This window comes from Sebastes umbrosus, chromosome 23, assembly GCF_015220745.1.
Source record: "Sebastes umbrosus isolate fSebUmb1 chromosome 23, fSebUmb1.pri, whole genome shotgun sequence".
Lineage (NCBI taxonomy): Eukaryota > Metazoa > Chordata > Actinopteri > Perciformes > Sebastidae > Sebastes > Sebastes umbrosus.
In genome coordinates, this window is record NC_051291.1 from 22,881,842 (window position 1) to 22,906,798 (window position 24,957).

Genomic DNA, 24,957 nt, shown 5'->3' on the forward strand with positions numbered 1-24,957 from the left:
GTGAGAGAAGTCAAGAAATGCCAAGAGAATCTAAGAAAAGCACCAATCTGCAAAAGCCAAAATGTTGGGGAGGAAAAGTTATCAGGAATTAGTTGCCAGGTCTGACACCACCGGTGTGCAAACCAGGCAACTCTCGCTGTCACTTCCTGACGTGGGAGCCCAAGAATTGCTGGTGGCGCAAGTTCATAACAATCAGATGCATGAATATGGAACATACGCAGGCACATTTACAGCAGTGTGAATCGTGCACAGGAGTGGATCTGTGTGACATTTCCTCCCTGAACCCTGGTGACACCTCAGTGCATGAACAATTGAATTATACATCCTGTCTCACTCTCACACACACACGCGCACGCACGCACACACGCACACACACACGCGCGCGCGCGCGCGCGCGCGCGCACACATACACACACACACACACACACACACACACACACACACACACACACTCACCTGTTAGCTGTTGAGCTCTGCAGGCTTCCGTACCTTCGGAGCACTCCACGTGGATGTTATTGCGGCCTGCGGCACCCTGCGGCACCTTGCTCCAGCGCTCTAATGAGCCAGCCTCAACTCAGTCAAAGTCATCTGATGACACTGATGTGGGGAGATTGATATTCACGCTTGACTCGCCGTCCTCTCCACTTGACTGCGATGTTTACCTCCCCACACAATTAGTATCTGCTGAAGACAGAGGGATGGAGTCAGACTCGGCTGTGTGCGCCTACATTAGCTCCAATTGTTTAGAAAGATGGGAGATGTCTTTCAATGTGGCTTGAAGGTGGCTTTCTATATCACAGGGCCATTACTAGCTCGTTTAATCCCCATAACGCCACTTTACCTCGCTGAATGTCACTAGCTTGAAATAACAAAAGACGACTTGGCTTAAGTGAAATGCATATTTCAACAGTTTCCATCCAAATTTGCATCTAAGACGTGCTTCACTTTTGGCCCTTTAATGAATGAATCCACTAGTGTGAAGGTAAGGGTTCAACCCACACACACACACACACACACACACACACTGTTTCCACTCCTAGCCCTCCATCTCTGTTAGCTAACTTTCACCTGAACATTAGCATAGAAACAAATAAAACAGTTAAGAGGAGAATGGTATGGCCACTCTCTGTGAAAACAGAGAGACTTGAGGGAGGGAGAGATGGCCGCCCGTGATTGGCATTAGCACACTTTTGAGCTGAGGAGAGAAGGAGAGAAGGAGAAGAGGAGAGGCGCCAAAACAGCGGCCATGTCTTCAAACTGATTTAGCATTAATTGACATTCTCTCTAATCGGTGCATTCACCATTTGAACACAGTGATGGAAGCGGTTCATATGCTGAATACTGATGCTGCCTACAGGAGAGGGGACTGAGCTGAGCTGAGCTGAGCTGAGCGGAGCAGGTGGACGCTCAGGTACGCCGGGTTTGGTGATGATGTCTCGGCGACATGGAGGGAGGTTTAGTGTGGAGCCACAGCGCCTCTCTGTGGACACACTCAAAATGACCGCCTCTTCCTGCTGAGCTGATACCAAACAATTAGCCTGACAGCAGAGAAACTAGCTGTATTTCTTGACTTTACACCTCTACTCCACCTCATTTCAGAGGGAAATAATGTCCTTTTTGCTTCACTATATTTATTTCACTTGTTACTTTTCAGCTCCATTTAATATGTTTCATGTTTATAGGGTTTATAGGGTTCCCTTGTCACGTCTCAGATGAGTTGTTAGAACATTCCCCTCCTAACTTTTCAGACAGTTTAACTATTCAAGACCAAAAGAGGTCAAACTATCCAAAAAGATTAGAGAAAAGAATGAATACAAATGTGTAGAAATAGTTTTCTTTCTCCTAACCCCTCAGGTGTAGCCTAACGCTACCTGGTGACAGTTTGTAGCGTGGGGGGCCAAAACTCTGGTGTCTGGCAGGTAACCCACAATTTGGCAAACTCTCGTCGTGCCGCGAGTCTCGCGAGAGCAAGTTGCGGGTTACCTTCTACACACGACTGGACAAAATTGGGCAAATCAACAAAAATGTATAAAAAGTAGTTCAAAGCTTGTTTGACACTGATAATACTTCTGTACTTTTACTAAAGGGGTTTCAATGCAGGACTTTGACTTTAGTTTTACTTCAGTAAAGGATCACAGGTGGGTGATCCTGATCCTTCTCTAGCTCCAGGTTTGTACAGTCTGTAATGAAATCTGTCCTGAAAAGCACTACACATCTAGTTTGGGAATTGGAGGGTCCCCTCTGTAATACTTTAATTAATAGCCTAGTTTAGGTTACCTGTAACCTATGAATTTCTCAGCCTAATTTGGACATTCACAATAGTAGGCTATATGTAGAAGAAGCATTCAACATAACTAGAGGAGGCATTTCTTGAAGAGAATAAGTTTGAGAGCTGGCAAGCTGCCTGAGGAGTATTATAAACACTAGAAAAGATGCATTTACGGAAAAAAAGCAGGTGTGATTGAATATGAGAGAATATCTCAAACTTATAATGTCATCTGGCACTGCAGGGATTCAAAGTTAAAATGACAGATCAAAAAGGTGCTGTACCAAGTGAGACAACGCTTGAGATGGAAATTAATGTTCATAGAAAAATAAAAAATAAAAATAGAAGAGGTATAATAAGTGATGTTCATATTAGCAATTCCCACGCAATATTTCAATTGAATTAAATTCCATTTCAATTACCAGAACACTGCTGTCAGGATCATCTTTGTCATTTAAGTTTTCTGTTTGAAATTTGCAACTTTTAATTGCACTAAAAACTATGGCTTGTATTTCTAGGATTTTTACAATATTAAAGGCAGAAAGAGCAGCTGAGCATGCTGATATATAATAAGTACAAACAGTGATCTCTTAGTTTAACAAAGAGGAAGGCAAAGAGGGAGTCGGCCTGCAGCTTCTACGGCAGTGGATGAATGTGTCACAGAGCTCTACCGATCAATTAAGGTTCTCTTACGGGAATCTTGTTCAATCAACCAACTTCATTTATCAGAGCAGTGTTGTGGTGAGCACTGACCTTAGCACGAATCAAACTCACAACCTTATGACCTAAGTCCTGATTGGGCTGATTAAGGAAATGGACTTGCATTTATATAGCGCTTTTCTAGTTCAAAGCTCTTTACGCTACATGTCAGCATTCACCCATTCACACACACATTCATACACTGATGTCAGCATTCACCCATTCACATACACATTCATACACTGATGACAGCATTCACCCATTCACACACACATCCATACACTGATGACAGCATTCACCCATTCACATACACATTCATACACTGATGACAGCATTCACCCATTCACACACACATCCATACACTGATGACAGCATTCACCCATTCACACACACATCCATACACTACATGACAGCATTCACCCATTCACACACACATCCATACACCGATGACAGCATTCACCCATTCACACACACATTCACACACTGATGTCAGCATTCACCCATTCACACACACATCCATACACTACATGACAGCATTCACCCATTCACACACACATCCATACACTGATGACAGCATTCACCCATTCACACACACATCCATACACTACATGACAGCATTCACCCATTCACACACACATCCATACACTGATGACAGCATTCACCCATTCACATACACATTCATACACTGATGACAGCATTCACCCATTCACACACACATTCATACACTGATGTCAGCATTCACCCATTCACACACACATTCACACACTGATGACAGCATTCACCCATTCACACACACATTCACACACTGATGTCAGTATTCACCCATTCACATACACATTCACACACTGATGACAGCATTCACCCATTCACACACACATCCATACACTGATGACAGCATTCACCCATTCACACACACATTCATACACTGATGACAGCATTCACCCATTCACACACACATCCATACACTGATGACAGCATTCACCCATTCACACACACATCCATACACTGATGACAGCATTCACCCATTCACACACACATTCACACACTGATGACAGCATTCACCCATTCACACACACATTCACACACTGATGACAGCATTCACCCATTCACACACACATTCACACAGACATTCACACACTGATGACAGCATTCACCCATTCACACACACATCCATACACTGATGACAGCATTCACCCATTCACACACACATCCATACACTACATGACAGCATTCACCCATTCACACACACATCCATACACTGATGACAGCATTCACCCATTCACACACACATTCACACACTGATGTCAGCATTCACCCATTCACACACACATCCATACACTACATGACAGCATTCACCCATTCACACACACATCCATACACTGATGACAGCATTCACCCATTCACACACACATCCATACACTACATGACAGCATTCACCCATTCACACACACATCCATACACTGATGACAGCATTCACCCATTCACACACACATCCATACACTACATGACAGCATTCACCCATTCACACACACATCCATACACTGATGACAGCATTCACCCATTCACATACACATTCATACACTGATGACAGCATTCACCCATTCACACACATTCATACACTGATGCCAGCATTCACCCATTCACACACACATTCACACACTGATGACAGCATTCACCCATTCACACACACATCCATACACTGATGACAGCATTCACCCATTCACACACACATTCACACACTGATGACAGCATTCACCCATTCACACACACATTCACACACTGATGACAGCATTCACCCATTCACACACACATTCACACACTGATGACAGCATTCACCCATTCACACACACATCCATACACTGATGTCAGCATTCACCCATTCACACACACATCCATACACTGATGACAGCATTCACCCATTCACACACACATCCATACACTGATATCAGAGGCTGCTAAGGTGCCAACTTTGCCCATCAGGATCTAATCTAAATATTCATTCCCACACCGATGGCTTTGCCTTCAGGAGCTATTTGGGGTTAAGTGTCTTGCTCAAGGACACATCAACATGTGACCTGGAGCATCCGGGGATCGAACCACCGACCTTCCGATTGGTGGACAACCTGCTCTACCGTCTGAACATTAGAATACATTTCAAGGTATTATGTGTGCTTGTAGATTAACAACAGTGGGACTGAGAGCCGTTTAGAGCATGTTGTCTGATCTAAAAAAACTCACTTGAGCAATAAATTGCTCTAAAATTCAAACAGTAATCAAGACATAGATTACAAATTTGACAGTCCAAAGTCTCATGAGCATTTTAAAGTTTGAACGGATTCTGTAGCTGCATGCATGTCAGAGCAGCTTACTTTCAAAGTTGAGTCGAATCATTCCTCTCATTGACTTCCATTATTAAATTATGATCTTCAAAAAACTCATAAAATTGCTGGAATACAGCGGCCCATATTGCATAGCTGGCAACCTAAAGGACACAATTTGCCATGTAAGTGGACAATCATTGGCTGAGTAGATGAGCAGGGTACGCTGCCATATGGCAGGTAGTAGGTTGAATTAGAGTCTGCCCTCTGCCAACCATGAAGGAGGTTCAGTCCTTTTTAGTGACATTGAGGACAATTTGAGTCTCTTGTGTCCCAGATAAGGCTTCCAAAAAAAAAAGATGCTTTTTTATTATTAAAGCGTGAGTCCATTATTTAATTTTTTTTTTGGTTTGTATATCATTTTGTAGCGTCACAGTGGTGTTCCTTATATATTCAAATCCGAACATTCACATTTTGGTCGAATTTTGTATGTTTTAGCGTCAAAATGATATTTTCTCAAGACCTTCTAAAATCGTTTTCCCTCGTGACCTGACGTAGGTTTCTGCATAATGACGCTGCTACATGTACAGTATATGTATATGCATCCTTATAGTCAGTGTATTAACATTATATACAGTAACTTAGATGGCTGTCGGCACGCTCCCAGTTTGGTCTGGTGGCTTTGAAGACAGCGATATACAGTAACAGCTTCAGTTCTTCTGATGGCGATGTTTCCAACAGGGAACTGAGGCCGTTATATCGCTCTCTTCAAAACCACCAGACTACATTTATAAAAACAGTCATTTTACCTCACAGAACACGAGAGTATACATACAACCCAACTTAAAAAAATAGGAACTAACCCTAAGGTATTTCCAAACTTAGCACAGCTAACTTTGACTCAGCTAGTGCTGGCGTTCACGTTATTCATAACCTTATTTATTAGCCTACTTTGGTAAGCTACCTCACTGCTTTTTGCTAACAGCTGAGTGGGCATTACTGTTAAAAAAACTAAACGGTAAAGAACGCAGACGGACCCGCCCTTTAAGTTTTTATGGTGTTACTTTAGTTTGTGGATGCTTGAAACATTTGATCAATGAAGGGGAAGGAGAATAATGATTACATTTTGAACACTGTCACTGAGAGACACTAAATAAAAAACAAAGCATGTGTTCATATTTGTATTTTATTTTTTGCTAGAAAAACAAAACAGTCCCAGCAATATTTCATATGACCTGATTAAAAAAACTACTACAGTTAAGTACAAAATTAAATATACCAAAATGACCCAATGCTACCCAGAAAAAATAGGCAATAGTATAAAAATGAAATGTCTTGAAGTCTACAACTACAAAAGAAGTTAGAAAAAGGTTACTTAAAAAGAAGGCAAGTATCCACCACAAAATGTGCCACTTTACCACAATCAGTTTGCACTTGTCTTTCCTCGGATATAAAGTAATGCAAATACTTTACAATAAGTTACTGCAGGCACGTCTTCCCTACGACTACAGCAAAACCAAGTAACAGTCAAATGTATCACAGAAAAATACACTTTTACTTTTTGTCCTTTTTTTGGCAACAATTTCACACGTCACACACAAAATTAATTTGTGAAAAAACTTCTGGGTAGCAACATTTTTGGTTTCTTGGGAACAATATACGTTCCGGGTCCACAACATCAGACTGCCTGTATGAGCTTCAGAGACTTACATACCGTGTATTCAAATCATATAAATATATATGAACAAAAATATACTAAAACTATTTTGTAATACAAAAAGGATTAATGCCAAATGGAAGCTTACGATTATAAACTTCAATAACTTAAAAAATTAATACTTTGCAGAACCATGACATTTTAGCCCTAATCTCCTTAATACTAAGGCTTTTTTTATTCTCCGAGATCATACAGCACTTGTCAAAATAGCACTCGCATGTTAGTGCCAAGAATGCATCAAGTATAAATACTAAGAAAACTCCTGTACAGTACCCATTGATGTCAAAACTACAAAATAAGTTAGTGTCAGGCAACTGTACAGATTATTTACAGATTAAATACAAAGGAAGGGGTTTGTAAATGCAGATGACCGGTATGTAAATGTGACCTTGACTTAACTTAAGCTTTGGCTACAACTGAAAAGCTTTCATGTAGGCAGGAAATGTACATTTTTGTCCACTACTAGATGCTTCTTTTTTTAATAACTTGGAACAGAAATGATGATTGGCTACCTGCCAAAATAACGAACCCATCAGTCGCCGCCAAAATGTAACGGCCGGTGTTAAGTTCTTGTCTTACTACAAAGTCCTGACACCACAGACGCATTTGGTAAGGCTTCAAAAATGTACGAAATCAATCACTTGCCTTGAAATGATGAATGACAGTCACGATAGGTGGAGTGAGTGAGAGAGGGACATAAAGAGCAGTCTCTAAGCACAGTTACAAACCTGGAGGTGGAGAGGAGAGATAGACACATTCATTTGAGCAGCAGCCGTATCCCATCGGCACATGGTAGGAGTGTGTGAGAGTAGGAATGGATGAGGAAGAGGACACCACCTGTTACAGCAGGTGGCCAGTAAACATTTGAGTCTCCTGCAGAGACAGAGAGAGTGGGGGTGGTGGGGGGGGGAAGGTATTTGGTACAGGAGAGGTTTTGTGTGTGTGTGTGTGAGGGGAGAGAGAGTCTGTGAGCGTCATCAGTCCACGTCGCTGAGGTCGCTGACTGGCTCGTCCTGCACTATGCTCAGGTGGTTCATGGCGCGGCTGTAGGCGATCTGGACAGCCTTGCGAATGCTGGACGTGCGTCCCTCCATCATTTTGATTTTGTCTATGGTCTTGTCCATTCCCAGAGGAACCATCTTGGATCTAGGAAGCCACTGCCTGAAGGGGAAAAGACAGCATCTATATTACAACACCTGCACAGTAGCTAGGGTTCAATGTTTTCTACAAGTACCACTGCCCAGGAATATACCACTCTTCTGCAATAAAGTCTGATTTGAAACAAAGAGCTATAGATAATTGGTGTTTATTCTCACATTTGTTGTTATTCTTTCATTTGAGGTGAGAAAACACAATGACTACCACCCTACGTGTTACCATCTTGCTGACAGATTTTGCACTCCTTCATTTTTGCCACATAACCATTTTAGCATCCAACTTAAAGGGATAGTTCAGGTGTTTCTCAGTGGGGTTGTTGCTGAGGTACTTCTGTAGTCAGTGTGTTACCTACAGTAGATGACGGTCAGCACGCCCTCAGTTTGGAGAAGCAGACAGGAGTACCAGCACAATGTACTTCTGTGGACGGGGCCAGCAGCAAAACTGATTTTAGCCACCTAGTAGAAAGGCCCACCTAAAAAAATGAGTATCCGTTTCAGTGTATGTTAAGTGAATATTTTGAATATTTTCACCGCTTTACCTTGCCATCCGACAGCCCTTTCCAACGGGGAACTGAAGCCGTTGAAGCCATCTATGCTCTCTCCCAAGCCACCAGACTCCATTGAAAAAAACTGTAATTGTACCTCGTCGTACCCGGGGGTTGCTGGTCTACCACTGCCTCAATTTTTTTCCCAATAGAGTCTAGTTGCTTTGGCGAGAGCATAGATAGCGGCTTCAGGTCCCCATCGGAAACATAGACTGTATAGCTGTCTCACAGCAAGGTAAACCAGCGAAAATATTCTAAATATAGTGTACACTTAAATAGATTTTTTTTTAGGTGAGCCTTTCTTTTAGGTGGATAAAATAAGTTTTGATGCCAGCCCCGTCCACAACAGTACATTGCTTTGTTCCTGTGTCGGTACTCCTGTCTGTTCCTCCAAACTGGGGGTGTGCCGACCATATAAGAATAAGAAATTAAATGTGGAAATATAAAGAGAAATAATAAAATACAAATTGTAAGCATTTTGATTTATTTTCACATGTATTTCTTTATATAATCATTTATATGTATTTTAAAAATATATATGCATATAAATTACTCTATTTTAAATTTTAAATAGACTATATGTGTGCTGGAATTGACTACTCAGCCTGGGCAGGAAGGCCCACCCAAAGCCAGTTGATTGACAGATTGGACCTTCAAGAAAAGAATAAGGAAAATTAAAGAGATAAATATATATAAATTACATTATATAAAATAAATAAAATAAATAATTTTAAAAATACAGAGAAAATCAAGTAATTTAAATGAAAAAAATAATAATTATATATATATATATATACACACACATTTTTAAAAAGATATAAATAAATAGATATGGAAGTAAATGAACAAATAAATGTGAAAATAAATAAAAATGCTTCTAATTATTCTTTTATATTTTAATATTTGTCTTTAAATTTTCACATTTATTTATTTTTTTTAATTTCTCTTTGTATTTTCACATTTACTTAATTATTCTTTTATCTATTCCTCTTTGTATTTTCACCTTTATTTTTGTATTTAGTGTGACACAAAGGCTAAATTACCATCATCACTGTTAAAGAATGAAAAACATTTGTGGAGTCCAGGTGAAATTGTCAAATGCCTCTCGAGGCGAAGGCCATTTGTTGTCTCTTGACAGTTAATGTGACGCAGCCACGAGAGAATAATGATCAGCTAAGGGACACGGTTTACCCGGCATCAGCTTAAATCATTCCCACAGATAGCGGCACTACACTCACCAGCTGCGCTTGTTGTCGAAGAAGAGGACGAGGTAGAGTCTCTCTTCGGCTTTGTACTGCATCTGTTCTCCGATGCGGAGCACGTCCATGGGGGGCATGGGGATGGACACCCCGTTGTGCTGGCAGCCCACGCGCGGCATGTGGGGGTCGATGATCTGCGCACAGCGGGGGAGGCGAGAGGGGTGGCCGTTACACACAGATGCTCATGAATGCATGGCAAACATACCTCCACCCACGGAATCACTCAAGCATATAGTAAAGATGTCTACACTGTATATACACACACAAGTGCATGCACACCACCAGCTTGGGGCAGAAACATTCTTTTCCTCATTTGTCCTTTGATGCTAAGGTCAAACTGAAGTGGTTAACAGTGAAAGGCTGCCACCTAGAGGAAAAACAGGACATTTCTCCCCCAACTGGACACCTAAATGAACAGCTGTAGTAAAACTCTTACTTCATCCTGTGGGACAAGAGTCATAATTATGTTCCAGTGTGAAGAGATGACAAGAAAACTTCAGAGTAAAAAGACTTTAGTCAGTGATCGTCATGCTTTCTCTCCCACAAACACTCACCAAGGCAGGGTAGGAAGGGTATCCGCTACATTTGGCCCAAACTAGCTTTAGGGGTTCCAATGCAACTGTTGCAGCACTAGCGGGCATCCAAATATTGCTGTTGCCAACCTCTATGGAAGCGGGAACAACACCAAAACAAGTCATGTGTGGGTTTAAACAAAGAAACACATTTTCAAAGCCATGCTGTAAAAGCAGGGTGGGAAATTAACTTTTCCTTTTTAAGAGGCCCAGTGAACGACAGATATTCAAATTTACCAGCCACTTTCTGTGTTTTATTGGCCAAATATGAATTTTAGATGAGGAAAGAGTCTCCAGCTGCTGATTGGTTACATGCCATGATGGCAGGCAGAGCATAAAAGACTCACCGGTCACTGCCAAAAGTCACAAGAAGTTGGCTGGTGGCTGCTGTTAATTTCCAACCCTTCTCTTTATGTGTGTATGAGTACCAGGTGTCTGCGAGTTCTATCAAGTGAAACTTTTAGGACCAAATATAAAGGCCAAATCTCAAGTTTTATTGTTTTCATGACACAATTGAAGAGATTTTAAGATTCTACAGCACCTGCAGACACCCGGGATCATACGCAACTCCTTCCTGTACTGTATGGCTTACTGGACACACTGATCACTGGACTAGACTGAGTGCAACAGGCTACAATAGATGTTGTGTTTAAATTATGCATTTGAATGTATATTTGACCCTAGTGTCTATTAACTGAAAGTCTAGTGAGGGAGAGTTCTAAATGTATTGTTTTCTCATATTTACTGTTTTCTTTGAGTTTGAGTTATGAAGTAAAATGTGTGCTTTGGCAGGACTCCTCCATTAAATATCAATATTTCACTGGAAGAAAATCCTGCATATTTAATAGAAATGGTGAATAAAATAGGTAGTTTGTATACATGGTGGTAAGACTAACCCTCACACATGCATGCAGATTGTTTTGACACATATTGCAGCACAACCTACCAGCAGCGATGCGTGCAGCTTTTGCAAAGTTCCCGGTTTCGATGCAGGCGATTAATTCGCTCTTATCGTCCACAGTGTTTCTCCGGACCAAGGCAGGTTTCCCTTTCCCACATTTTGGAAGACTGAGGATAGTGCTAGAAACAGAGAAAAATATATATGCCCCGTTTCAACTGCAGGAATTTTCCCCCTAGAAATAGGAACCTTTTGAGGTATTCATTGCGTTTCTTCCGTAGGGACCAGGGTCTAATCAAGTTCCAGGGACATTTTACGGGACCTTTTTACCCCCATCACTGATTGGTCAAACACACACACAGCACCGCTGCTTCAACTCTTACCGCTTCATTCATTAAACAAGGAAGTCCTCTAGTATCCATTTAGGAGCATTTTTAGGATGAAGTGAGAGCATTTCTCTTAGTTTGAGAACATTCAAAGTAAAGTTAGGCTCTGCTGTCGGCCTCCCGACAAACTAAAAACAAAAGACAGGAAAAGAGAGCGGGAGAGATCGCGGGTTGAGCGTAACGTTAGAAGAGACGTACAAAGAGAATGTAAATGAGAGAAAACAAATATTTTCTGATTGTTTTACGGCAGTTACATTCTAAAGCACAAATAAAATAATAAATAAAATAAATAACCATCAAACACTCCAGATAATTTACACTCTTAGTTTCATTTTCCTCCTCTGCATTTCATTCATTCCATCCAGCGTGCATCAGTAGCCTGAATACTATTCAGCAGGAAATGTAGTCGCACTGAAGTTATTTGTTTTTCAACGTGTTTTTTAGATGAACCAAGCGGGCACCGTGAATCGAAGGCTGCATGTGTGTTTACCGCTGTGATCGCCAGCAGCCCTCGTCCTAGTCATGTTTTCATACGTCAGCAGACTCATTTTACTAATCTTCACAGGTCTTAAACTGCAGTGGAAACGCAGACAACAGTGAGCTGAAGGAACCTTTTAGTTCCTTGAAAGTTGTTACAGGGACTAAAAGTCCCGGGAACTTTTGGTGGAAACCCAGCTACGTACACACACCACAGTCAACTTTAGAAACAAAATGTGTGGTGCTGATGGAGGCTTGCTCTGATGACCAGCTAAGTGAACAACAGAAGAAAGAAAAACAGACAGAGCAGCTGACATCTTCAGGCGCAGAAGTCAAATCAAAATATAATGTCAAAAGCAGACTTGTCTTCTATCTGCTGGATTACCTGGTGCTTCCTGGCAGACTGCTACATGAGGAGATGGAGGACTCAGAGGCACAGCGTCTTCGTGGCTCCACAGGTCTACTGGCTCTACTAGAGTCTTCTAGCTCCTTCTCCTCTTCCACCTCCAGAAAACCACTCGACAAGCCTGAGAGGAGACACAACACAATAGAATGCAAAAAGATTTACACAAAAATGTAAATGACGAATGCTCAAATGTTAATGTATCTGCATTGGCTGTGGTTTGCTCAATCAGCCTGTAATCTAATTTAAGCAGACTGATGTAAAAGAGTAAACAGGTGTCTGCTGTACTGTTTTGACTGCAATGGCTTGTAAGTAGTGTAACGGCTTATTGCAATGTTCAAACTGCCAGTTTCAGAGGTTGGCAGCAGAGCTAAATACTGCTGTACTCATTTAATCAGAGCGTCATTCATATTCTGACATATGGTAACAAAGAAAAATGCATAAAAGTGTGTATCTTTCTGTGTGCACTTCTTACCAGTGTCAAGTCGTTTCACAGGGGACTCTCCCTCCTCTTCATGCTCTCCCTCTCCTCCCTCCTCCTCGCCGTCTCTGCTGCCGCTGTGCTTCCTCTTCTTGCTGTGAAGCAGCGTCTCCAGCCTGGGTATGACCACCGACAGGAAGGATTTGGATCCCAGTTGTGCGCCGTCTTCGCCTTCCTCCTCCACGCCTTCTGTTCTGTCAACTCCGCCGCCCCCCTCACCCCCGCTCCTCGGGGGCTTGTGGGGACTGGTGGCCTTCGATTGCGGAAGAGCAACGGCCGTCCTGCGGTTAACCGTGCCCGTGGGCTCTGCGAGGGTCGACGTGGCCACCACGCTCACGTCCCCGTCCAACAGCGACTTCTGTAGGCTGTCGTGGCAGTGGCCGTTGAGGCGCGGAGCGGAGGACGAGAGCAGGTCTGGTATTTCCCCGTCGAACTTGACGCGCTTGCCGTGATGCTTGTCGTCGCAGTCTGGAGCGTCATCGATGGGTTTGAGGGTGGGGGGCTCGGCGTGGGAGTCGGCGTCTGAGTGGATGAGGGGAGGGATGGAGTCCGAAGGCTCCAGTTTGGGAGGAAGAGACTTGTCTGCTGAAGAGGAGAAGGAGAGAAAAGGCAAACAGACAAACTGTTTATAGTCGTCATTTTGACTTTACAGCCAACATTAATCATTCAAATGGCGACCATTAAGCACAACACATATTATTCATGTTATGGCACACAGGCTGTTATGGCACCACCATTTGTTTCCTTTGGTGCAGTGCATTTTTATTATTTATATTAATGTATTTTCCCCCATTCTCTTTCATCCTCATTACTATTTCCTCTACAGAAATAGAACATAAATTACATTTTATTGTGGTAAAAGATTAGCTATGCAGAAGAGCACAATGAAATTTTTTGGCATACTATTTTAGAGGAACAACAAAAAAACAAGCGATTCATAAAAAGTAAAACATAAACAACACAACAAAAGTCCAGCCATGACAAAGACAAGAAATATGAGCTATAGTATAATGCTATTACCAACAGTAAAGCGCTGCAGCATCCACATTTTGTCCTTGTGTTTGGAGAAATGCTGACACTGCACATTATCATATGGCTTTTAGGTTTATCATAAAAGTAAAACAAGGCGCTATTTAGCATAACACTGGGGCACTTTTATAAATAAAAAATGAGAGCAAAATGACTTTTTCCTTTTCCTTCCCCCCACTAGCTCATTATAACGCCGTCTTCACCGGACTTAATGTTACTCAGCAAGTGAGCTGTGAGTTTAAGCTTTGAGAAGCCACTGCAGTGACACAGCGTGATACTACAATAACACAGTGTTATGACCTCGTTCACACATCTTTTCGTAGTGATTCTAGCCTGGTGATGAGGACAGTGTTGGTTCTGAGCCCTAGGTGCACTCCCAGTCAGGGGTCAGTGAGACATAAGAATGTTATTTGGATTCACCGACAGGGAATGTGTCAGAACCAACAGCAGGTCGGTCATTTTTGGAGGATAAAGGGTAAGAGTGCCATCTGCTGGCTATTTACTGTAGGTGTCTAAAAGAAGTGCTGAACTAACACAAAACACTACAGAGTGAATAAGCTAACGTAATGGGTTTCATTTTGCAAGATACCGGTGGATTAATTATGCACGATTAGCCGACGTTTTGTTAGCATTCAGTTACCATAACATTAGCTAGTTTATCTTTGTCTGGGTGGCTGTACCCACCCATTTGTAAATGAACATGGGCCTTCAAAGATTTCATTTTATTGAAATGCCAAGAAGTGTAGGTGCTAACGGCCAACACCTGATATGCGCCAACATCAGTAACGTTAGTGGGGGGCAAGCTGTCATGGTCCTCCTAATTCATGAAGATTGATATTATTAACTAACTTCAATTTCGTAATATATTGCCCCACTAAAACTAAAATTGCTTGTCTGTCTGACGCACGCACGCATGCATGCACGCACGCACGCACGCACGCACGCACGCACGCACACACTATATGCACATTTATATTATTATATTACATTGTGTTAAATTGTATTTTATTATATTGTTACCTTTAAATTTTTTCTTACTGTTAATATTTATGCTATTATGCTGCTATGTTGAGGAGCCAAAACACAAGAAATTGACTCTCTTATAGCTGTATATTGAGATGTACCGTAACAATAAAGGAATCTTGAAGATGAATAGACCGGTCACAGTTGACAGCTACGATAGCTCCGTACGCTACCCTCCAAAGAAGGCGGCGCCGCCACAGAGCGCTCCACGATTCCCATTCCCTATAGCTCTCTACTACTAGAGCACAACCATGACATCCATGTAATCCTGAAGTTGTTACTCTCTGGTTCTGTTATTTGGAATTCGCAGTTGGAAGAATGTTCTTCAACAATTTTCAGTTGAACAATCTGTTACATTGAAACTGTGTGAATGATCTAGGAGGAGTTTTCTTGTTCTTCCATTTGGACACAAAACCTGCAGTTGCTCCGCTAGAAATGAACTCCAGGTTTTTACGACCCATTCTCTGTCAAAAAGACAGAATTTATTGGTGCAATAAATATTCTTAAGTGTGTGCCAATGTCACTGAAAAATCTTATTACACATTAACAAACAATATTACTCCTAATTATCCAATAAGCATTCAAAGGGTTTTATCAGCTAATTATATAATTAAGATGGTTTTGGCTTTTCTTGATTCTAGTTTGGGGAAATAAAGGTTTGTGTTTACAACCGCAGGCTCTGCTTTCCCAAATACCAGGAACATCTGTAGTGGTTTCGTCAGAAAGACGCTCACCTCAACACAAACAGAGCAGGGTTTATAATGATTATGTGTTATAGTAGCCTGATAATCACCATTCCGTTCTCTTCAAATCGCTTCAAATAGCTTGTGTTGTAGTACTGAAAGCAGCAGCGCTGACTATACTACCATGTTTCAGACACACTTGGTATGGGGAGCAGCATGTGACAATGCTCTGTGAAGTTTTGGGTTGGGGGCTAATGTCTGACCTCTGACCTGCGCTTCAGGATATTAAGGACATGTGATTGTCTCTAAAATCACAGAGCATGAAAATTAACCTTCTAATAAAGTCATACATACCCTCATCATCTGGAAAATGTCCATTGGGCTTCAATCCCTCTTCTTTAGGTGTACTCAACTCTGGGTGGGAAGCAGCTGATGAAGACGATGTGGAAGGAGTTGTGGAGGAAGAAGAGTGGTGGTGATGGTGGTGGTGGTGGTGGTGGTGGTGATGGTGGTGGTGGTGGTGGGAGGGTAGGATTCTCTTTAGGCTCATTTCATTGCGCACGTCGTTGATGGTCTTTTTGAGCAGCTTTAGGCGCTTGCTGCGGGAGGGGCTGGACTTCATGGCGCAGGTCAGGTCAAACTTCTCCAGTAGCTGCTGCAGCTGCTTGTCCGGAGACAGGTGCTCCCGATTGGCTGGCGTTAGGAGGTTGTCCACTGAGGAGAGAATTAAAACACATTCTGAGTATTTCTCATGACCATAATGATACAAACGCATCATAGAGGCATTGATGCCCTTACCGTCCTCCCAAGAAAAGGATGTCGATGCTTTGATTTCCGGAGCTTCAGCCAGATGCGTGCCGCTTTCCGTGTCAAAGCCGATTTTCTCCACGTCTCGCCGGGCATTTCTGAGCAGGGACCCGCCCTGGTCTCGGAGTCGAACAGCAGCCCGGTAGAAATATGTGTCCTTTGAGTTATATTTCATACAATTATCAATAATGAGGTTGAAGTCATTCTCAAACTGGTCAAAGTTGTTGTAGGCCTGGGCGTCGATGCGCTCCCGCATGGTGGAGAAGTCCATAGGGTGCTTGATGTGGTCGGGGTAGTCGGGCACCTACAGGGAACAGCAGATATAATGAATTATTTTACTTTCACCAGGCAAAGATCAATGTATGTTGCATGTAAACCCAACATTATTGACCAAATTCGATTATTTCAGATGCAGCATCTAGAGTCATTCACGTCAGCATGACTGTAAAGTAGATCATGTTAGTCTGTTACTATGTTACTAATCTAAAAACACTTAACCACAACAATACTATTCCATGTTTTTTCTAGATTATTACAAAGACTTAAGACATCTCAGTGCCAACAAAAATACTTTCCACACATGTTCAGCTAACCAAGAAAATCTACTAGCAATGTAATGGACTCCAGAGTCAAAACCTGCGCCCAACGTGGGGCTCGAACCCACGACCCTGAGATTAAGAGTCTCATGCTCTACCGACTGAGCTAGCCGGGCTTGCACAGAGAGGAACCTTTCACCTTTTTAAAACGTCACCATCTGCCAGCAGACCTTGGACTCCAGTTACACATTCCACTTAACAGGAAGTCACATTTCTCAACACCGTCTACACAAGGAGGGGGGGATGGGGGGTTGATTTATAACCGAGTCACTATGATCAGAACCTGTGACGTGGAGCGAGCAGTTGTCTGCGGCTATAGTGTTTGTGGTGTGTTCAAGTGCAAATTGACGGCAACATGCGTGGCGATACACGGGAAAGCAAAGGCTGTGATTATTTGCTTTGGTAAAACACAAAAACAGTTCAAATTAAGTAAATGTTTACCATTATTTCAACATCTCTGAAGCAGTTTTCTGGCAATCAGGCAGAAAAAAACAGTGAGTGGGCTTTCATTCTGACAATAGCACAATGTCAAAATGCAAAGTGCTGCGTTCAAATATGAACCAGCAAGTCCAGTTTGGAGCCGTATCAAACAGGAAGTCCCTGGATGGCAATGAAAGTCCTTGTACTCATTAAAAGCTGGATTGTATACCTCTTAAAAAGTTAATCATGGTTGCAGTTACTTTCTTCTCTGAGCCAAATAATAAATCAGCAATTGGCCACAATGTACATACAGCACTATGACATATTTTACCTAAAATGTCTGATTAGCCAACAAAATGCACTGACATTGCCAAGAACCAGAATGTTGCAGCACTATCTGGGTTTTCTTGGTGGAGCCCCCTGCTACAAAGCTACAATTTTCCACTATTGCACACAATACATAAAATAAGAGTACAACAGACTGAGAAAAAGTACATCCGCATAACAACAAGAAAACAAAATCATCCCTCAAGAAATGCAAGGAATACTAATGCAGCATATTGTACTCATAGTATTCATATTCTTCCATAGGTAAAGGGTGAATTTGTGGCATTCAAAAGAACAAAACATGTGTGGATGAACTCAACAACAGAACTTGTGTTCAAGTATCTACTAAAGTTCACCTCGTTGACATCAACTGGCTGGGTAAAGATCTTGGCCTGGTCTTTAGTCTGGAGCTGGTCCAAAAGGGCTCGGAGCAAAATACTGAAGGGACTCAGCTGCATCTCTAGGAGGGTCTCCTGCAGTTTAATCTACAACACAGCACAGAGAGGAAAACATTAGGAGATCAGATTGTTTCATTTTTTCAGCAGTATTTATCTGACCAGTCAGAAGTCTTCCTCCACTCCTACCTCTTCCCTCTTGAGCTTCTCCCTCTTGCGGATCAGCTCCAGCAGCAGCCGGGCTCTCTCCAGGTCGTGTCGAAGACGGTGCCACTTCTTCAGCTGATCCTTCAGTGCCCTGCCCTCCTCCTCACTCTGCTTCTGGAGAAGACATTGAAATAAAAATACATACATTAAAGAACAGAATAGAATCAATAATTATTGCATAATAGGTGTATGTTTCTCAAGAAATACATCTTTGCATACAATTAGGTCTTCTATTTCTTTATGGCACATAGCAGTAAAGTAGCATGTACACACACAGCATTGTCAAACACCTTGTTAACAGCAGTAAGTGTTGAAAAGCATACTAGGCAAAACCTTGAATGTAAAAGGCTTAAAGGGATAGTTCAGGTGTTTTGAAGTGGGGTTGTATGAGGTACTTATCCATAGTCAGTGTATTACCTACAGTAGGTAGGTATCTGTATCTGTATCTGTAGATGGCGGTCGGCACGCCCCCAGTTTGCAGACAGGAGTTACCGCATGGAAGCAAAGCAATGTACTGCTGTGCAAAACGTATTTAGCCACTTAAAAGAAAGGCTCACTTAAAACAATCAATATATACAAGTTCAAGCGTTTTCACCACTTTACCTTGCTGTCAGACAGCCCTGTGCGACAGGGAACTGAAGCCATTGTATCCAACTATGCTCTCGCCAAAGCCACCAGACTCCGTTGAAAAAAAACAACTTAATTTTACCTAGCAAAACACGGGGGTTACTGGTCTACAGTCAGCAGTAGACCAGCAACGCCTGTGTTCTGTGAGGTTTTTTTCAATGGAGTCTGGTTGCTTTGGCAAGAGCATAGATAACGACTTCAGTTCCCCATCGGAAATATAGACTGTAAAGCTGTCTGACAACAAAGTTAACTGGCGAAGTATTCTAAATGTAGCCTACACTTTAACTGATATTAATTTTTTTGGGGACCAGGCCCGTCCACAGCAGTACATTGCTTTGCTTCCGTGCGGTAACTCCTGTGCGCTTCTCCAAACTGGGGCGTGTCGACTGCCATCTACTTTAGGTAATACCCTAACTATAGATAAGTATCTTATACGACCCCACTTCAAAACACCCAAACTATCCCTTTAAGAAAATGTGTGAAAATGACTGTACAATGATTATACATTTGAAGTTCTAAAAGCTACTGGTAATTTGGTAAAAATGAAGACGGAAAGTCTCCTGTGGTGGACTGACAGATGAACAAACCGGTTGCGCATTCTTCTGAGAATGCATGCTTGTCTGAAGACGTCTGATGAGGGGAAGCCCATTCCTGGATTGTCTCTTTAGCGTCCAGTAATTTAGCACCAGCTCCACTAATGCTTTCTTCTTCTGAACTGACACCTGGTTCAGAATGGTTTGTAACCTAGAGGGGAGCCAGGTAGATGGGTATTAGAAGGACACAGCCAGGGCAAGGAGAGATGCCAACAACTAGCACACCTCAAAAGTCACTGGCTGCTTGCAGGATTATGCAAGTCAAGTGTATTTTGAGATTGTCGCTGGTTACATGTGGTTGTGGTTAATGAGTGATTAACAACAGAAATTAACAGCCACAGACTAGCTTATTTGGCTGGTACTGGATACAGACCAAATTCATGCAAGCAGATCACCGAAGCTTCTATTTGTGAAGGCAAACATTCATTCAGTGTCCCATGCTCAAAATCTGCAACAGCCAATGTTTGGACATCAACAACTGTATGCCCTATCAGTGTCCTTGAGAAAGACAGAAAATCCCACCACTCCCACACCAAACAACTCATACCTGTGAGCAGGAAACGTAGGCACAGTAACAGGGGTTGCAGCTTCACTTTCAGGTTCAGGTTCAGGCTTCTTACTCTTACTCTTCTTTCCTTTCGATTGTCCTTTACCTCTCCCTTTGTCCACTTTCTTACATAGTCCGTTTTTGGGTTTGGCATCATCGTAGATCGCGAGAGGCCTCCTCACACATCCGTTAGGTGTGTGAGCTCCACAGTAGGCCGTCTTTTTCACAGAGAACGTGGGCTCTCCGGCGTCCGTCACATCTTTGATCGGCTCCATCTTCATAAAGAGGCCAGCCTTTTGGGCACAGCTGACGTGGAAGGCGGTGTAACAGTTGGCTTTGTGGCACTGGATGCACGCCCCGACGCCTTTCTCCTTGCAGAGGTAGCAGGTGAGCTTCCAGCGGGCTGGAGGAATGTGGCTGACGCCGTCGATGGGCTCAATGAAGGTGGTGTTGGAGAAGCCGACCTCAGGGACCCAGAGAGCGCACACCACGTGGCCCCAGCGGTCATCGTCTGTCTTTTTCACCGCTCCGCCCTTGTTAGGACAGAGGATGCAGTCCGCGGGCTGGGTGGGTAGCTGGAGGCAGTGTCTGCAGAGCCACTGGCCCTCGGGAATGTAGGGCACGCCGTAACATTCCTGATGCACGGCCACATTGCACATATCACAGAACAGGATGGCATTGCTGTTGTGACACTCTCCATCCACGCAGATGCAGCAGACAGCGTCCTCGTCGATGGGCGCTTGCTTTTCGCTGCTTTGATCCAGACTCTCTAAGTGCAACTCTTTCTCAAAGCGGTCGATGAGGAACTCAAAGACGTTGTGAGAGACCTGGCTGACCCCTTCGCTCTTCCGTTTTTCATTCACTAAATCCAGCCAGGCATAATCTTCCTCATCCATATCATACTCCGTTTCCTCATCCAGCTCCTCCTCAGTCTTTTCCGTGTATTTGTAAAAGGCAGCTGAGCGCTTAGGAACTGCTGGAAGATTATATTCCACTGTACGAAATTTAGGCTCTTGAAGCTTTGGACCAGCATTACTAGCGGCCAGGTGTCCACCTCCATCTCCATGAGCAGCGATGCCCAGCGCTGCGTTTCTCTTCTCCTGGTTGTTTTTTAGTCTGACTGACCTCAGAAGGACCTGCTGCTGCGGCTTCTCAGCATTCTCCTTATTGCTGGTACACTCCATCATCTCCTGCACCATGGGGTCATCGTCCGAGATCACATCCAGCTGGTCGTAGATGCTGATGCGATGGAGGCGGCCATCGAGATCGAACTCCACCATGCGCTGCGCCTGCTCGTAAGTCAGGATCTGCTTGTTGGGGGAAGGCTTGATGGGCGACGGTGGCCTCTGCGGCACCGCGACCCGGTGCTGCCGAGCTTTCTTCTTCATCTTGACACTCCGTGTTGCTGTGGAGACACAAAGTGGAGAGAAACAGTTAGAGGTCTGCATGCATTTCATTTGGGTCAATTAAGTTAAGCCAAGGGCAGAGAAGGTTTAAGCATTTTATTGAGGAGTTGCTGCTCAGATGTAAGGAAAAACCAAGACCATGATAAATTACTGATACAGTATTCTGTGGCATAATGCACACACTTCTTTATGATTGGCATAGACTTCCACTATTCACAGTACAAAACATTTTAACAGAAATATAATTGACAAAGTTCTCCCTATATTAGCGCAGGTTTTCTCCGGGTACTCTGGCTTCCTCCCCCAGTCCAATGACATGCAGGTTAGGTTCATTGTTGACTCTAAATGTCCCGTAGGTGTGAATGTGAGTGTGAATGGTTGCCTGTCTCTACAGTATGTGTCAGTCCTGTGATAGTCTGGATACCTGTCCAGGGTGTACCCCGCCTTCGCCCAATGTCAGCTGGGATCAGCTCCAGCCCCTAAACAGGATAAGCGGTTACAGATAATGGATGGTTGGATGGATAATTGACAAAGATTTAATTGGTTTCAAAAGTTTTCCACCACAGCACAAGATAATGCTATCAAAAATATTGTGTAACGTGCAAGTAAGATAACAAATAATATAGATGCATTCACAAGAAATAACATCCATTAGAACTGATTGCTATGATAATGTACCTGTTTTAAACTGAGAGATAAGGTATTCTAGTTTATCCAATTTTCCAAGGACCAAAACACAGAACAAGTTGCACATTTTGTGATTTGAATGCATTCTACTTTAATAAAGTTAAAGACTAAGAGAGCAAACGGGAGGTGGAACTTTCATTGATATTACAGCTTCACACTCCAGAGACTATGTTGTAAAGTGATCTACCAGTACTATAATAGTAGTAGTAGTATATACTAGTAGTATAGTAGTAGTAGTAGTAGTAGTAGTAGTATCTACTAGTAGCCAGCTGGAGGTTACAGTTTAGTCAGTGAGCTGAGGCATTAGGAGGTAGGAGGCGGCCACACAGGGCACTTTACACATGACCTAGCAGGAGTTGGCACTGGCCCATTCTGTGCAGACAGAGATGAGATCACCAGCTAACTAGTCTCAGTCACAGTGGCCCAGCTGCTAACAATAACATTAGCTAGCCAGCTAGCTACCTAGCCGCCCCCTACACGGAGCTAACGGCGTCAAAGAACACAACGGATGTTAATTCAGACCTAACGGGGAACATTACACACATGTTGCAGACACACTACATGTCTCCTCGTCGTCACCACATAAAGCAGGAGAACATACCTGGGGTTGACGAGCAGCTTGGCTAGCTGAGGAGGACGGTAGCTAGCCAGCAGCCCTACAGAGCGATGGCGACCAGGCCTGCTAGGTGGCTCTAGTTCAGTACACTGTGTTCTCATCCACCGGCCGATACTGAGCTCTGTTCACTGACTAGTAGAAGGAGAGAGAGGTCTGCTGGGTGGCTGTGCAGCCTCCATATTAAACTCTACGGAGAGCATTCAATCATTAGCTTAGTGGACCATTCAGAGACTAGAGGCGCTCGCTAGGAGCTAGTTGCAGCAGCAGCAGGAGCAGCAGTAACGTTAGCGTAGTAACGTAGGCTCAGGCTCATCCCCCAACACAACACAACACAACAATGCGTTAGAGCCTGAGCAGACAACTCCCACCCGCACGCTCCACTCTACGTGTGACGCTGGAGGTCATGTTGGTGGGGAGTCGGAGATTTCTCACAAAAGCCCATCTGTCACACAACCAACGCATTGCCTTTTGTCGACCCCTACTAGCTCCACGCAGACACCGCTACAGACAAAGCGCGGATCTAGCCGAGTAAAAGCTGAGACATGTCTCTGATATGAGTTTCAACATTATGTCTTTCTATGTGTCCTGCTCTGGGCTATTGATTGAGCATGTCTCCTATAGTCACAGAGGACAGGCAGGACACCAGCAGGACAACAACAGACCAGTCCTATATGTCCCACCCTGGTGACCAGTTGGCCCCTAACTCTGTCCTCGGCCAGTCGCCTTAGAGCAGTAATATAAAAGCATTTAGTAGGTTCCTATCTGTAACTGAAGCTGTTCCATACGAATGACCGTGAATGCAACACACTGCAGCAGTCATTTCATTGAGCAGGAATTATTCCCTAGTAAGTTACTGTAACAACAAGCTGGCTATTGTAATATATAATATATAATATATATATAAACTCTAGTAAGTTACTGTAACAACAAGCTGGCTATTGTAATATATAATATATAATATATATATAAACTCTAGTAAGTTACTGTAACAACAAGCTGGCTATTGTAATATATAATATATAATATATATATATAAACTCTAGTAAGTTACTGAAACAACAAGCTGGCTATTGTAATATATAATATATAATATATAATATATAATATATATATAAACTCTAGTAAGTTACTGTAACAACAAGCTGGCTATTGTAATATATAATATATAATATATATATAAACTCTAGTAAGTTACTGTAACAACAAGCTGGCTATTGTAATATATAATATATATATAAACTCTAGTAAGTTACTGAAACAACAAGCTGGCTATTGTAATATATAATATATAATATATAATATATATATAAACTCTAGTAAGTTACTGAAACAACAAGCTAGCTAGTGTTAATATATTATATATTATATATATATGTATATATAATATATAATATATATACATAAACTCTAGTAAGTTACTGTAACAACAAGCTAGCTAGTGTTAATATATAATATATAATGTATAATATATATATAAACTCTAGTAGGTTCCTGTAACAAGCAGTAACCGTGTGAGTGGTTGATTTCTATTCGTTTGTATAAACTCTTCGGTTCTTTCCAGGTTTACTTCAGCAACTGTTCAATAACTAGCCTTCATATGGCAAAGAATAACACCTATTAATAATCATTATTACTTTCATTATTATAGTACAAAGTTACATTTACAATGATGTTAATAAGTTAAATAAGTGAACCGTTAACATAGCATGTTCTTCCTTGTTAATTATAAAGTAACACATCACAATAGACCAGCACATTTGAAACAGAAGCTGTTCCCCCGAGGGACCGTGAACGCAACACGCAGCAGCAGTAATTA

General features: G+C 42.5%; 1 protein-coding gene and 1 non-coding gene across 7 annotated transcripts; both read right to left on the bottom strand.

The window, feature by feature from the left end:
* Positions 1 to 6,450: 6,450 nt before the first annotated feature.
* brd1a (bromodomain containing 1a) lies at positions 6,451 to 23,904 on the bottom strand. Of its 6 annotated transcripts, XM_037760715.1 has the most exons (14): positions 23,127 to 23,898; positions 22,263 to 22,317; positions 20,433 to 21,837; positions 19,868 to 20,036; positions 18,648 to 18,779; positions 18,420 to 18,548; positions 16,712 to 17,024; positions 16,268 to 16,627; positions 13,173 to 13,763; positions 12,680 to 12,821; positions 11,480 to 11,613; positions 10,516 to 10,625; positions 9,941 to 10,095; positions 6,451 to 8,161 (listed from the first exon to the last, which is right to left on the bottom strand). In XM_037760715.1, the coding sequence occupies exons 3-14, from the start codon at positions 21,818 to 21,820 to the stop codon at positions 7,978 to 7,980; spliced, it is 3,807 nt and encodes a 1,268-aa protein (XP_037616643.1). In that variant the 5' UTR covers positions 21,821 to 21,837; positions 22,263 to 22,317; positions 23,127 to 23,898; the 3' UTR covers positions 6,451 to 7,977. The 6 variants fall into 6 exon arrangements, with proteins under 6 accessions (XP_037616643.1, XP_037616644.1, XP_037616645.1 ...); XM_037760716.1 differs by lacking the exon at positions 22,263 to 22,317 and having other exon boundaries at positions 13,173 to 13,760; XM_037760717.1 differs by lacking the exon at positions 22,263 to 22,317 and having other exon boundaries at positions 19,880 to 20,036; positions 23,127 to 23,897.
* trnak-cuu lies at positions 17,360 to 17,432 on the bottom strand. Its single transcript has one exon. It is a non-coding gene; the product is annotated as a tRNA-Lys (tRNA).
* Positions 23,905 to 24,957: the final 1,053 nt, after the last annotated feature.